This window comes from Schistocerca nitens, chromosome 4 (genome assembly GCF_023898315.1).
Source record: "Schistocerca nitens isolate TAMUIC-IGC-003100 chromosome 4, iqSchNite1.1, whole genome shotgun sequence".
NCBI lineage: Eukaryota > Metazoa > Arthropoda > Insecta > Orthoptera > Acrididae > Schistocerca > Schistocerca nitens.
In genome coordinates this window covers 374,890,818-374,905,830 of record NC_064617.1, presented here as the reverse complement: position 1 = coordinate 374,905,830, position 15,013 = coordinate 374,890,818, and the positions used below count along the sequence as shown (strand labels likewise).

The 15,013-nt window shown below is 42.4% G+C and overlaps 1 protein-coding gene and 1 non-coding gene across 3 annotated transcripts; both read left to right on the top strand.

Annotated features, from left to right (window-relative positions):
• The first annotated feature begins 235 nt into the window (after positions 1-235).
• Positions 236-308, top strand: Trnaa-cgc (transfer RNA alanine (anticodon CGC)). Its single transcript has one exon. It is a non-coding gene; the product is annotated as a tRNA-Ala (tRNA).
• Positions 309-870: 562 nt separating this feature from the next.
• LOC126252914 (uncharacterized) lies at positions 871-14,022 on the top strand. Of its 2 annotated transcripts, XM_049953900.1 has the most exons (3): positions 871-1,117; positions 11,373-11,520; positions 13,867-14,022. In XM_049953900.1, exons 1-3 carry the CDS (start codon positions 943-945, stop codon positions 13,928-13,930), a joined length of 387 nt encoding a protein of 128 aa, XP_049809857.1. In that variant the 5' UTR covers positions 871-942; the 3' UTR covers positions 13,931-14,022. The 2 variants fall into 2 exon arrangements, 1 of the variants encoding a protein (XP_049809857.1); XR_007545868.1 differs by lacking the exon at positions 11,373-11,520.
• The last annotated feature ends 991 nt before the right edge of the window (positions 14,023-15,013 follow it).

Sequence of the window (15,013 nt, the reverse complement as noted above, 5' to 3'; positions counted from 1 at the left end):
ACATTTCAATGAAATGCTTCCTAACTATTAACTGTAACCAGTACAGGATTAAAATCCCAATTTATAGTTATTGGAGTAAGACTAACATTCTTCCCTCAACACTTCCTAGATGGTTCAGATGGATCTAAGCACTATCGGACTTAACATCTGAGGTCATCAGTCCGCTAGACGTAGAACTACTCAAACCTAACTTACCTAAGGACATCACACACATATATGCCCGAGGCAGGAACCGAGCGAGGTGGCGCAGTGGTTAGCGCACTTGACTCGCATTCGGGAGGACGACGGTTCAATCCCGTCTCCGGCCATCCTGATTTAGGTTTTCCGTGATTTCCCTAAATCGTTTCAGGCAAATGCCGGGATGGTTCCTTTGAAAGGGCACGGCCGATTTCCTTCCCCATCCTTCCCTAATCCGAGCTTGTGCTCCGTCTCTAATGACCTCGTTGTCGACGGGACGTTAAACAGTAATCTCCTCCTCCTCCGAGGCAGGATTCGAACCTGCGACCGTAGCAGCAGCGCGGTTCCGGACTGAAGCGCCTAGAACCGCTCGGCCACAGTGGCCTGCAACACTTCCTAGGACTAGCAGGAATACCACTATGTATGCTGCCAAATATAAACAGAAAAACTGAATATAGTTTGTTAGTAAGCATTTTGCATCTCCAACGGATCGAAGCATTAACAGCGCTGTGTGAAGATGGCGCACAAGTAGAATGCGTCTAATGTAAATAACGGAAAAAATACTAATACTATCGCACATTATCGTTTCGGCCGTAAAGCAAGGAGAAAGGCGCAAGAAATGATTACGACAGTGGAGCTGCTGCGGTCTCCCCGGGACCCCTGTTTTGCAACACTTCCGCCACAGAATTGGAAGCTGGGTGTCTGCAGCCGCAGAACGCACAAAGTAATTCAGTGGTGTCACATGCTTATTCTCAACGTTCCAAGATGAAGCTGAAGTATGTGTTCTGTTTGTTAGTAATTTTACTAACGCTTATATCTTCGGCGTCAACGCAGCGTTTTGGGTTAAATAGTCTCAGCACAGGTGCTGCCATCATGCTTAGGAACAGATGCAGGAGCGGCTACATTCGTGTTGGTAACGGATGTCGGAGAAGATATAGAGGTACGTAGGCGGTCTGCTGTAAGCCTAAGAAACTGACCCTTGAGTTCTCACATGCAACCTCTAATTGCAGTTTGCCTCTTTCCTTCTTTCTTGTTTAATAACGGACAACAATGTCAAGAGAACAAGTAAAAAATAGATGCGATCACTAATTCCTGTGCAAGATTTTCTGGAGGTTTTTCTTGGTTGTAAGGTAGACTCCTGAACTAGCAGTCCCCTCTCGTTTACTCCCAACTGAAAAGCTCACTGCCTCACTTCCCGCACGCCTCGTAATTTGCTGAAAGAAATAGCGACTCATAAATAGGGGTATCCGCACTAGTCCTTGGAGTATAGGAAGTACTGCGTAAGAGTCAGTGTTAGTTTCTGGCATGCTTGTTAGATGTATTTTGTACCACACGGTTTACGAAGAGATGTGCTTATTTCGAACTTGTCATTCGTGGAATGTAGACACCAAAAATATTCACACTGCATAAACCAGAACAGTATGGCATAGACGCAACAAATGGAGAAAACTTAGACTATTAAAACCACTTAGATTAAAACCGCTACCTGCTTCTGGATGATCAGCTACAGTTGAGCACATATCGACTGTTAAGCTTCACATGATCCAATCAGCCAGTAACACACTTTTGAGACCTCAGTCCCAGTGATAACATTCATATCCACAAAGTAACATGATAGTGGACTTGTCATATCAGTGCCTTGAATAGTTTTCCTCACAACCTTCATTACTATATGTTTACGAATTACATAGCTCAATGTTGTGGATTTTCTTTATGTACTGAGTTTAATACTAGATCATAAATTGTCGTTTTATATTGTAATTTAACTTACTAGCTGCATAATGTGAGTGATGATTGCTTGATCTCACATTTCTCAAGTAACGTTACGACCAAAGATTCTGTGTGTGTTGACAGTATCTCTCATCTTAACTATGGGTTCTCTACACAGAAGTGTCTCTTGTGGACCCCAATCAGTTGCCTCCTGACAATGGCCCAATAAGCCAGAAACCGGTTCAAACGAATAAATATTAGCAGAACAGAACGTAGTTTGTTTTTGAGCTTAAAATATGGTTGTACAAACCCTTTAATTCGAGGATGTCTTTCGGGTCTTGTGCACCTTCTTGCTTCTTCTCGGAGCAGCTAATTCCGTTCTCAAAATTAGATTGTATTTTCCCCGAGCAGTTCATCTGAATAGCATGATTCTAAGATGCCGGAGCCTCCGTCTCGTCTCTTCTGTATTTTATTCCGTAGGCGGCCCTCCTATATTGAATATGTACGAGCGATCAGCCAATGTGAAGAAAACGCCTCATGTCCTGCAATCTACCTCCGTACTGTGAATATGACTCAATGATAACGCGATTTGATCTTTTAACTAATGGCAGGAGAAAGGAAACTAACAGAAATCATAACGAAAAGGGATAATGTTATTCTGAAACAACACAACTGAATATTGAACAAGTACGTAACACTGTTAAACACATACTAAAAAATTACAAGTGTAATAAACTAACCGTAAAGATGCGATTTGTGCAAGGATAGACATATTTGTCGTAAGTCACCTACTCTCCCTAGTCACTTGTGAACATGCAGTTATTAGCGTTTACGTAGTTTGAGTAGCACGAAATCTCAGACCAATTGCATCGGCACCAACTTACCATGTGTACTGATCATTTTTTTACTAAATAAGAAATTCTAATGGGGAACACACGTGCAGTGTAATCCTGAATCAAGTGCAATACAAATGCAAGAGGCATACCATCCCACGAAAGTAGAGGAGGATTCTGACATGGATGGAAATGTACGTGCCTGCAAATTCTGATATCATGTAAAGGTATAAATTAATGAATTTGCGAAATTTGAATGCAATAGATAAACAACAATTTACCAATAAATTAGTTACATCTTTGGCATCTTGGCGGTGAATGAACATCGAAGTGAATTATCTTACGTTGCTTCCGAACTTCTTAGAATCAGGAGAGAAATAATATTACAAATCTCCTGAATATCTGAATCAGAAAGGCTGCATGGAAATAACTTCACTTTACATATGCTTAGCACAAAGACAAATTCAGAACTACATGTGTTCTGAATCGATAGAAGTGTCCACAAAGATCCGATAACTTCCACGTAGTACACTGAAGCGACAAAGAAACCGGCATAGGCATACGTATTCACATACCGAGGTATGTAAACAGACAGAATACGATTCTGCGGTCGGCAACGCCTATATAAGCCAACAAATGTCTGGCACAGTTGTTAGATCAGTAACTGCTGCTACAATGGCAGCTTATCAAGGTTTAAGTGAGTCTGAATATGGTGTTATAGTCGGCGCACGAGCGACGGGACACAGGATCTCCGAGGTAGCGATGAAGTGGGAATTTTCCCGTACGACCATTTTACGAGTGTACAGTGAATATCAGGAATCCGGTGAAACATTAATGCTCCATGAGCGGTGCGGCCGGAAAAATATCCTGCAAGAAAGTGACCAACGACGACTGAAGAGAATCGTTCAACATGACAGAAGTGCAACCCTTGCGCAGATTGCAATAGATATCGATGTTGAGCCATCAACAAGTGTCGACGTGCGAACCATTCAACGAAACACAACCGATGTGGGCTTTCGCAGCCGAAGGACCACTCGTGTTCCCTTGATGACTGCACGACACAAAACTTTACGCGTCGCCTTGGCCCATCAACACCGACATTGAACTGTTGACGACTGGAAACATGTTGTCTGGTGGAACGAGTATCGTTTCAAATTGAATCGAGCGGAAGGGCATGTACGGGTATGGAGACAACCTCACGCATCCATGGACCCAGCACGTCAGCAGGGGATTGTTCAAGCTAGTGCAGGTTCTATAATGCTGTGGGGTGTGTGCAGTTGGAGTGATACGGGACCCCTGATACGTCTAGATACGACTCTGATGGGTGACAGGTCCGTGAGAATCCTGTCTGATCACGTGCATCCATTCATGTCCATTGTGTATTCCGACGGGCTTGGGCAATTTTAGCAGGACAAGGCGACACCCTACACGTCAAGAACTGCTACAGAATCGCTCCAGGAACACTCTTCTGAGTTTAAACATTTCCGCTCGCCACCAAACTCTTCGGAGATGAACATTATTGAGCATATCTGGTATGCCTTGCAATGAGCTATTCAGAAGAGATCTCCATCCCCTCTTACTCTAACGGATTTATGGTCAGCCCTGCAGGATTCATGGTGTCAGTTCCTTCCAGCACTAATTGAGACATTAGTCGAGTCTATGCCCCAACGTGTTATGACAATTTCAAGTGCTCGCGGCGGCCCTAAACTATATTAGAAAGGTGTACCAGTTTCTCCGGCTCTTCGGTGTTTTATAGCGATGTTTGCTGGTCGATTGCTTTCATACTCACACTACACAAACGTAAGCCGGACTATTTACTACTACTTGCTGCTCTGTAAATGAAGAATGATGATGTGCCTCTGTCGGGCAGTAAAAGGTGGTACAGAACCGAATCCTGCCGCTAAGCAGAACCGGCCAAAGCACTCCACTCGCGTTAGGAAAAGACTGGTAACTTCTCGTTTGAGCAAAGATACCTACGGCAGACAAAGGCCAGCGTGACTGAATATCTGTGACCAAATAAGTGACTTACGGCTTATGTGTAACAATTGTGCAGTTCATGAGAGGTGTCCGCTCCAAATTGGTCGTCATTCACTTCTCTCCCCTCACCATGGTAAGCACTACAATACATGAAGGCGAAGAATATACGATATTGTTTTAAGAGCTCAGGTTTCTTCATTATTAAGATCATTATTAAAATGGCACATGTCAGTGGAAGAGTAGAGTGGTCATTTTAAGGAGTGACGGTTTATTAATCACTTGACAAAACAGATCGTACCACTTGTTTCATTCTCTTCAATTATCACACCGCGAATTTACACCTTCAGCCCTATCACATTGTTCTTCATTTGAATTTCTTATAAGTATCTGTTTAACGTTGATGCGTGTCGTATTTCGTCCTCAGTCGTTTACCTTTTATACCTATACGTACAAAGAATATGTATAAATAAGACTCTTCTGAGGGTGGTAATTGAGTTTCATCTGTTCTTTAGTGTGTACCTAATAAATGTTGTTTCACTGTAAAGGGTTAGTTCAGGTTGATGACCCTAATGTCGCTAATGGTACATAGTTCCTGATTCCACGTGACGTAGTAACCGAGAAAAGGCGGATATCTCAGGCGTAGACTTCGGCATGACTATAATATGGCTCGAAAAAACCAATCTCCTTTAAGGGTAAGAACTTGAATTCAAACAGCACAGAGCCGGCCGAAGTGGCCGTGCGGTTAAAGGCGCTGCAGTCTGGAACCGCCAGACCGCTACGGTCGCAGGTTCGAATCCTGCCTCGGGCATGGATGTTTGTGATGTTCTTAGGTTAGTTAGGTTTAACTAGTTCTAAGTTCTAGGGGACTAATGACCTCAGCAGTTGAGTTCCATAGTGCTCAGAGCCATTTGAACCATTTTTTTTTTTTTTCAAACAGCACATTTCTCTTGGAGTCCAAATTTTCGAAGTACCGGAATAAAAGCTTCGGTGAGGTGGATGTGCGTCAGGCATGCAGCTGTTTTTGGGAGGCTTTTGGGCGTATCCGATGAAATGACCAAAGCAATTTAACCGTGTCGTAATATACGATGCTTGGCGTGTCGTGATATGTCTTCCTCATGTTTGTTTTTATTCAGAGTATTGGAGAGAAACAACGGTGAACAGGCATTAGCTAGAACGAATTTCAGATGTAGATTACAAAACATTCCTTCAAAATCAGCGGCACGCCCTTATAGCAGAAGAAAAATTAAAGAAGAGAGTCCTACGCTGTACAGGGAAGGCAAAGTAATAAATATATATAAACTGTTTAGGTGCTGTGTCACTCGCTGAAAACAAGTACGCCAGAACCCAACAAAGTGTCACCCCGAATAAGGAACGTGGCAGGAGATATCTATCAAGCGTTACTTTCATCAAGCGACGCCAGAACACAGTTGCTATGCTCCAGGGAGTAATGCACCGAACTACGTTCAATAGATTGCCGATTCCAGTACTGATGACGGTCATGGAAAACCATCAGGACCTCGCCATGTGCCATATGCACAAATAAAAAATAGTTTTGCATCACCCCAGTTCCCAGAACTCCTGAGGATAGACGTTGACTGTGGATATTGTTATCACAAACACAGTCCCTTTGACTGTTGAGAGATATCACTAAACCCGCCCAAAGATGTAAACAACCATGCAAGAGCAGCGCCTATTAGACGGACGAGGACCCACAGCCGATCAGTCCCAGTCATTCCACCAGGAAGGAGGTACACGGATCGTGTTGTCAGTAGTTCAACTATGCCTAGACGGTCAATACCGCAGTCTGATCTCGTCCGCATTGTTACTTTGTGCCAGGAAGGGCTCTCAACAAGGGGAGTGTCCATGCGTCTCGGAGTCTACCACAGTGATGCTGTTCGGACATGGAGGAGGTACAGAGAGACAGGAACTGTCGATGACATGCCTCACTGAGGCCGCAAAGAGGCTACTACTGCTGTGGATGACCGCTACCTACGGATTATGGCTCGGAGGAACCCTGACAACCACGCCACCATGTTGAATAATGCTTTTCGTGCAGCCACAGGACGTCGTGTTACGACTCAAACTGTGTACAATAGGCTTAATGATGCGCAACTACAATCCCGACGTCCATGGCGAGGTCCATCTTTGCAATCAAGGGACTATGCAGCGCGGTACAGATGAGCCCAACAACATGCCGAATGGACCGCTCCGGACTGGCATCACGTTCTCTTCACCGATGAGTGTCGCACATGCCTTCAATCAGACAATTGTCAGAGGTGTTTCGAGGCAACCCGGCCAGGCTAAACGCCTTAGACACACTCTCCAGCGAGTGCAGAAAGGTGGAGGTTCCCTACTATTTTTGGGTGGCATTAAGTGGGGCCGACGTGCGCCGCTAGTGGTCATGGAAGGCGCCGTAAAGGCAGTACGATACGTGAATTCCATCTTCCGACTGATAGTGCAACCATATCGGCAGTGTATTGGCGAGGCATTCGTCTTCATGGACACCAATTCGCGCTTCCATCGTGCGCATCTTGTTAATGACAACCTTCAGGACAACGACATCGCACGACTAGAATTGCCGGCGTCTTCTCCAGACATGAGCCCTATCGAACATGCCCGGAATAGATTGAAAAGAGCTGTTTACTGTCGGCGTGATCCACCAACCACTCTGAGGGATCTACGCCGAACCGCCGTTGAGGAGTGGGACAATAGACCAACAGTGCCTTGATGAATTTGTGGACAGTATACCACGACGAATACAGGCATGCATCAATGCAAGAGGACGTGCTACTGGGTATTAGAGGTGCCGGCGTGTACAGCTGTCTGGACTACCACCTCTGAAGGTCTCGCTCTATGGTGGTACAACATCCAATGTGTGGTTTTCAAGAGCAATAAAAAGGGCGAAAGTGATGTTTATGTTGATCTCTATTCCAATTTTCTGTACAGGTTCCGGAACTATTGGAACCGAGGTGATGCAAAACTTTTTTTCATGCATGTAGTAACAGGAAATATGTAACGCACCGTTGGATGTAGCAGCGTTGACTGTCCAATCAAGCCAGGGGGAGGATGTATAGTTAATTCAGGAAAAGGTTCGTCGACCATTAGCGTCGACCTCGACAAGCAAACTAACATTTAGAAATGGAGTCGGAAACCCCGAGGTAACGGAATTGTCGCACCAGACACAAAGATCAGGACAATGAAGTCCATCTGGAGCCGTCACCTATTCCATCACTGCGAAGGAAAACAGGAGTTTAGAGAAAAGAAAACAACACATCTGTGTATTCGATGACCTGATCGTACCTAGGAGTTTTTCCCGTAAGACAGGTGGAAGGGGGAAGGGGGAAGGACAGGTGGCAGAAATTCCTGCCAGTTGAGCATTGCACGATGAGTTTTATTTGAGAGTTCACAAGCTCTGGATATCCGAACTAGTTGTCACAGCCTTCACAGGTCTGCCGCGCTTCAAAACGGTACTGTCTTGTGGAGCAAGATACGAGTTAGGTATGGAATTTTTTTTTCTTTTTGTTTTACGAAGTCCTATGCACACCTAGATAATAGCAACTGACTAAAGCCGACGTCCATCCATCCAAATCAGGAAAAACTAAACGAGGTGACCCTTTACGGACGTGAAGCTATCGCAAATGAAAACCTTCGTGGACGACACTTGCTAAGACGTCGGAAATTCACATCTACGTCATTATTTACAAACAACTTGTAAAGTTACCAGCAGATTCTGGGGCTGGGAAATTGGATGTTTATTCTCTCCACCTACATGCGATTATGTTCCGAGATTCCAGGGCTGTTGTGCTGAAGGCTGCAAAACCGAAATGCCTCTAGCCAGTAGGAATCAGCGTTGTGCAAATAATTGCACAGCACACAGTCATTGTTATTTGTCATTTTACAACAAAGCAATCAGATATTATCCCTAGTTGTAACTTCGCAGAGCCGTCAAAAGCATCCATAGACTGAAAGAAAGAGGAGAGCTCGGGACTGACGCAGCTACTCCAACTAGTTCACCCAGGAACAATTGCCCTGAGCGACTGTCTACCACTGAACACACACTTACCACACCGTCAGCAACGACACCAGTTCTAGTCAACTGTCTGGACCCTCAGACAAACTGTGATACTCTAGTCCATTTCCGAAAGATACTGATTTTCCAAGGTGAAATTTATACACTGACGACGATCATAATCATTGCTAGTGGACAAGAAGAGCTAAAAGTCATGAATCGTCATGAATCTACGCAACTCGTTCCTAAGGCATGTGCAAAACTTTAACTGAACCTATACTCGTTGATCAGTGGAGAAAAAAAGCAACATTGTTATTAACCAAAGGATAAATCTAACGTCCGTCTACAAATATGAGCGAGGAAAGACGGGAGTTTTAGCCTTTCTGTGTCAATTTTCAGGCGCGTTGTAAATCCTTAGAGAAGAGAAGACAGACCGACCAATCAATACGAAATACCATATCAACCCTTGTAGGTTTCATCCCCCTTACTAATGGTTCATATAGGGTGTTTCTCCAGTTCAATGCCCCATTAACCAGAAGAAAAGAGAGAATATGCTACAAAATGACATCATTCAGTCATCAGAAAATGGTATGCCCTTCCCTGCGGTTCTAGTGAAGAAGGAAGATGGAAAGCGCAGTTTCCGTGCCGGCTACCAAATTCTGCATTTGAGTAAACGTTGTATGCTTATCACAAAAACGAGAGACATCTCGTCGACTAACAGCGTTATTCATGAAGGAATATTCTCAGAATCATCACCATCCGTCCAGGATTGCACGAGCAACACATTCACTTGCTTAAACTGCCTATGTCATACATCACCTTCAGACCAATATCACACATAAGCTAATATCATTGACCTTGAGTATTAACAATCCACTTCAGCTGTATTTAGTCCTTTCTTATTGCATCATTACCTGTTTCGTGGTGCTAAAAGCCGCGTCTTCTGGTGAACATACAACTAAAAACATTAGAACTGAAAAGCTCGGAACCCTTGCACCCAAAATCTGTTGTCCGTCAGAACACGGCTAAAAGGCGGCATATCGAGTTGATTTAGTTATATTTCCGCCTGAAGATTAGGCTTTTAGCGCCACGAAATCGGTAGTGATCTAATAATAAACGACTAAATACAACTGAAGCGGTTTATTAATATCTAAGATGACTACTCAAAGCTGTGATTGCCCTACCTGCAAGGCGGTCTGTACCATCATTGAACTTATGGGAAGGCGAACTAGAACGACGAATAAATCAAGACAGAATATTTGATAAATTGTCTTTTTACATGTAATATGTAGGAGTTGCAGAATGAATACTAACACCAATCGCGTATACAGGCAAAAAAAAACTGGCCACGGCAACAAAAGTAGATATGCAATTTACTTTATGCAGTCCTCATTCCTTTATCATTTGTTCACGGTGTAGTCAAATTGATTTCTTGGCTAAAACATGATTCAGCGTGTGCTTGCGAATTCAGTTCATTCCTTATTTGCTATGTTATCTGAGATATACTATTTTTTACATTCCTTAGTCGCTTAATGCCTGTCGCCTATATTTAAAAGTCAGCTTCCTCTTTTCAGAGTTTTAATGTACCGATAGGATGCTCATAGAGTTACAAGATTAAAATTTTGTTTCCTTCATGGTTTCCCCCCCCCCCCCCTCTCCCATGAACCATGCTCTGCGGGATGGTATTATCGGTGCAAATGTTTCTGTTTGCCACCGCTGCTGTAGCCCCTCTGTTGAACTGAAACAAATAATATGCCGAAAATGTTCCGATTTTTCTAATTGGCGCTTCTTTTCTAGCGTCCACAAGTCCGTTTCTAGTGTCCTACTGTCTTCAGGAAAGAACTAACGATCAAGTTTGAATACACTTTATTAACTAAAACGCCTTCTTGGCGTGCACTGATTTCCAATCTCAAGAACAACAAGAAACACAATAATTCTTGTAGAGCAAAACCAGATAAAAGTTAAAAGACAGTGAAAAGAAATAATAACAAGCTAAATACTACACTACACAATTCCAAAGTGGCGTTACACCCAAGAAGATACAAATTTCTAGAGAAGAATACGGCGAGTTTCTAGTGGGCTGGAGCTGGCGTAGGTATTGGCCAGAGCCGTCCTAGCTATAGGTACGCATTGCTGGTCTCACTTTGCTGGCATGCTTGTAACACTGATTGTGCGGAGTGCTACACTTAGTCACATTAATTCCAATTGGTGGAACTCTGTCACAAGAATTTCATGAGGTAGTGCCCTGTTTATGCAGAAGGTCTGTTGATGTTAACATTCACTGGCCATACTTTGATATGAGCTATTGAAGGGAGGTCGGCAGCCCACCTTGCATGTCTATTGTGCGGGCCCTATAACTGATATGGGGCCACTACGACACGATTCACAATCTCCAAATGACAAAATGACATTGTGTAAACTCAGTAACAACAGTGAACTACAAATAATAAGTAAAAATCGATTAATAAAAACGTAGCAACCATAATCCAACAAGCGAAACAATAACGATACAAACTTAAGTTCCATCCTAATAATTCAATAAGAAGTATGCATCTTTGTTAATATTAACATTAATCTCGTAGGGCAAAGTTTGTACCTGATTCATCGACGTGCTTGCAGAGCTCCGGTAAAAATGGTCCAAACATTTTATTCTTTACTTGATTCAGATGTCTGCACACTTCTCGGAGTTTGGTCAAGGACGAGATGTGTGAAGAGGGTTCCTCTTGTTGCGTCAAGCTTGTCGCAGCGTGCTCAGCATCAGGGACACGACTTGTGTCGAAAGGTCCTTCAGATGAGCCTGCGGCCGCTGTTGTGGTAAGCTTGCGTGCAGACATCACTTCCGTGGTGGCGGCCGTACTCGTTCCTGTATCTATCAACAAACTCCAGGTTTAAATTTCTGTGCATTTGTCTCTAAAAACATGCATTACCCAATTTTTCCCGAGGGTATGCAGCTTTACTGTATGGTTAAATGATGATGGCGTCCTCTTGGCTAAAACATTCCGGAGGTAAAATAGTCCCCCATTCGGATCCCCGGGCTGGGAATACTCAAGAGGATGTCGTTATCAGGAGGAAGAAAACTGGCGTTCTACGGATCGGAGCGTGGAATGTCAGATCCCTTAATCGGGCAGGTAGGTTAGAAAATTTAAAAAGGGAAATGGATAGGTTAAAGTTGGATATAGTGGGAATTAGTGAAGTTCGGTGGCAAGAGGTCGAAGACTTTTTGGTGAGGTGAATACAGGGTTATAAACACAAAATCAAATAGGGATAACGCAGTAGTGGGTTTAATAATGAAGTTAAAAAAAATACGAGTTCGGGTAAGCTACTACAATCAATATAGTGAACGCATTATTGTAGCCAACATGGACACTAAGCCCACGCCTACTACAGTAGTACAAGTTTATGTGCCAACTAGCTCTGCAGATGACGAACAAATTGATCAAATGTATGATGAGATCAACGAAATTATTCAGATAGTGAAGGGAGACGAAAATTTAATAGTCATGGGTGACAGTAAAGGAAACAAAAGAAAAATTCGGAGTAGGTATTAAAATCCATGGAGAAAAAATAAAAACTTTGAGGTTCGCCGATGACATTGTAATTTGGTCAGAGACAGCAAAGGACTTGGAAGAGCAGTTGAATGGAGTAGACAGTGTCTTGAAAGGAGGATATAAGATGAACATCAACAAAAGCAATACGAGGATAATGAAATGTAGTCGAATGAAGTCAGATGATGTTGAGGGAATTAGATTAGGAAATGAGACACTGAAAGTAGTAAAGGATGGTTCAAATGGCTCTGAGCACTATGGGACTCAACTGCTGAGGTCATTAGTCCCCTAGAACTTAGAACTAGTTAAACCTAACTAACCTAAAGACATCACAAACATCCATGCCCGAGGCATGATTCGAACCTGCGACCGTAGCGGTCTTGCGGTTCCAGACTGCAGCGCCTTTAACCGCACGGCCACTTCGGCCGGCGTAGTAAAGGAGTTTTGCTATTTGGGGAGCAAAATAACTGATGATGGTCGAAGTAGAGAGGATATAAAATGTAGACTGGCAATGGCATGGAAATCGTTTCTGAAGAAGAGAAATTTGTTAACATCGAGTATAGATTTAAGTGTCAGGAAGTCATTTCTGAAAGTATTTGTATGGAGTGTAGCCATGTATGGAAGTGAAACATGGACGATAAATAGTTTGGACAAGAAGAGAATAGATGCTTTTGAAATGTGGTGCTACACAAGGATGCTCAAGATTACATGGGTGGATCACATAACTAATGAGGAAGTATTGAATAAGCGTGGGGAGAATTGAAGTTTGTGGCACAACTTGACCAGAAGAAGGGATCGGTTGGTAGGACATGTTCTGAGGCATCAAGGGATCACCAATTTAGTATTTGAGGGCAGCGTGGAGGGTAAAAATAATAGAGGGAGACCAAGAGATGAATACAATAAGCAGATTCTGAAGGATGTAGGTTGCGATATGTACTGGGAGATGAAGAAGCTTGCACAGGATAGAGTATCATAGATAGCTACATCAAACCAATCTCAGGACTGAAGACCACAACAACAACCACATTGTTTTTTTTTATTTAAATTTTTTTCGCTGTTGGTTAACAAACTTTCCCGCATCACTGCCATTGTACATAACTATGGTCACTTTTTATATTTCAGATATATGAGGTAACGAAGCCAACTACATTAACGGGTCTGTGAAGCAAAATACGTTCTCTGTCCTGAGGTCCTTAGCCAACATCCATTCAAATCTATAATTATATCATTTTGATTATTATTTAGTAACTCTCCTTCGGTATTACACTCTCACAATACTTAAACGGCTCACCGACTGCATATTAATTAGCGTTACATGCTCAAATTATAACACTGTGTTTCAGTAATCGCAGTCTAATAAGTATTATAGGCACGATTTACCAAATTTAAAATTAATTTTGGTACCTATTTTTAAGGTTTTTAACCAGGGAAAGGTATTTTTCGACTGAATGCTTCGTACTTCTTGTTACATATTGCTCTAGTGGTTTATGTTGAAATATACGTGTGACTGGAGGGAGCAGAAAAATGAAACGATAACTTCCGCAATTTTTCGATGTAAATTCTACTGTGTTAATGTGGTTAAGACATTTAAGGAACGTTTTCTTTTCTGTTGCAGGCTGAACGGCTCACCAGCTGCACAACACGTTAACGATACTTGGCATAGCGTCTTTAGTGCATGAAAAACGTTTCTTGGTATGCTTTGTGAACAGTCAAAATTATGAAGCTATGACTCAATTTTTAGTCAATGGAATAAAATGGAGTGTTTAATTTTTATTTGTTTATGAAACTGTCACATCAGAGCCTATTAAAAGGTCACAATCATCATTGATATCAAGTATATATATATGATAAACCATAAATCTCAATATCAATCGTCAGTTTGCGTCCGTTTTCTTAAGCTTTTGCATTTGCTTCACATTTACATTTGGTTTTTCAACGACATACGTGGTCCCAAATGTATAATGTATATAGAAAGCGGTATTAATGTAAGAAAAGCCATTTTCAACCACTCTGTTGTAGAGTTCGTGAGATATTGTTCTCATTCTCCATTTTGTAAGTGAAATAGGCATGTAGAATTTATCGAAAGACAACAGAATAGAATAAGAGATGATGGACCAAAAAATAAAACGTATCTGGGATGTATGAGAACACAGATCTTAATGTCTACAATGACTTCATACACACAACGGAACATATGCATTACCCCCATGTTTCAATAATACCTCGTTTTTCAGGACGTTTATAAACGTCCTGATTGGTCTCATCCCTCTTATACGAAAATGCTAAGGAGGCAGCATTTCATATCAGTGACAGATTTCTAAACATTTGAGACTCTCAGCGGCTGGTAGTGAATTTTCTGTAAATATAAACTGAATAACCAATTATATGTCGTATTTTCGTAAGTGTCATAACAAACGAATAGTCTCTACATTTGTTTTTATGTATAAGTTCGTCAATGTACGAGTAATTAGTAGACTCGACTTTATACCTCAAGGTAAAGCGATAGAAAGGCTAGAACCATCTCTGCTCGTAACAAGTGTAGTCACTCATCTGACTGTGCTACTCGGAAGTTACGGTGTCAAATCAACTTCCTGAATTGCTTATTAAGCGCTACTCCAAACTCTGTACTGATCATTTGTCCCTTAGTATGTCCCTCCAGTGAACAGCATTTCTGCGAACAGTTCTTATTAGTTGTTGGTAAATAATGTAGAAATCAATCGTGACTGGTTCGACGGTCTAACAATGCCTAGGAAACCATTAAT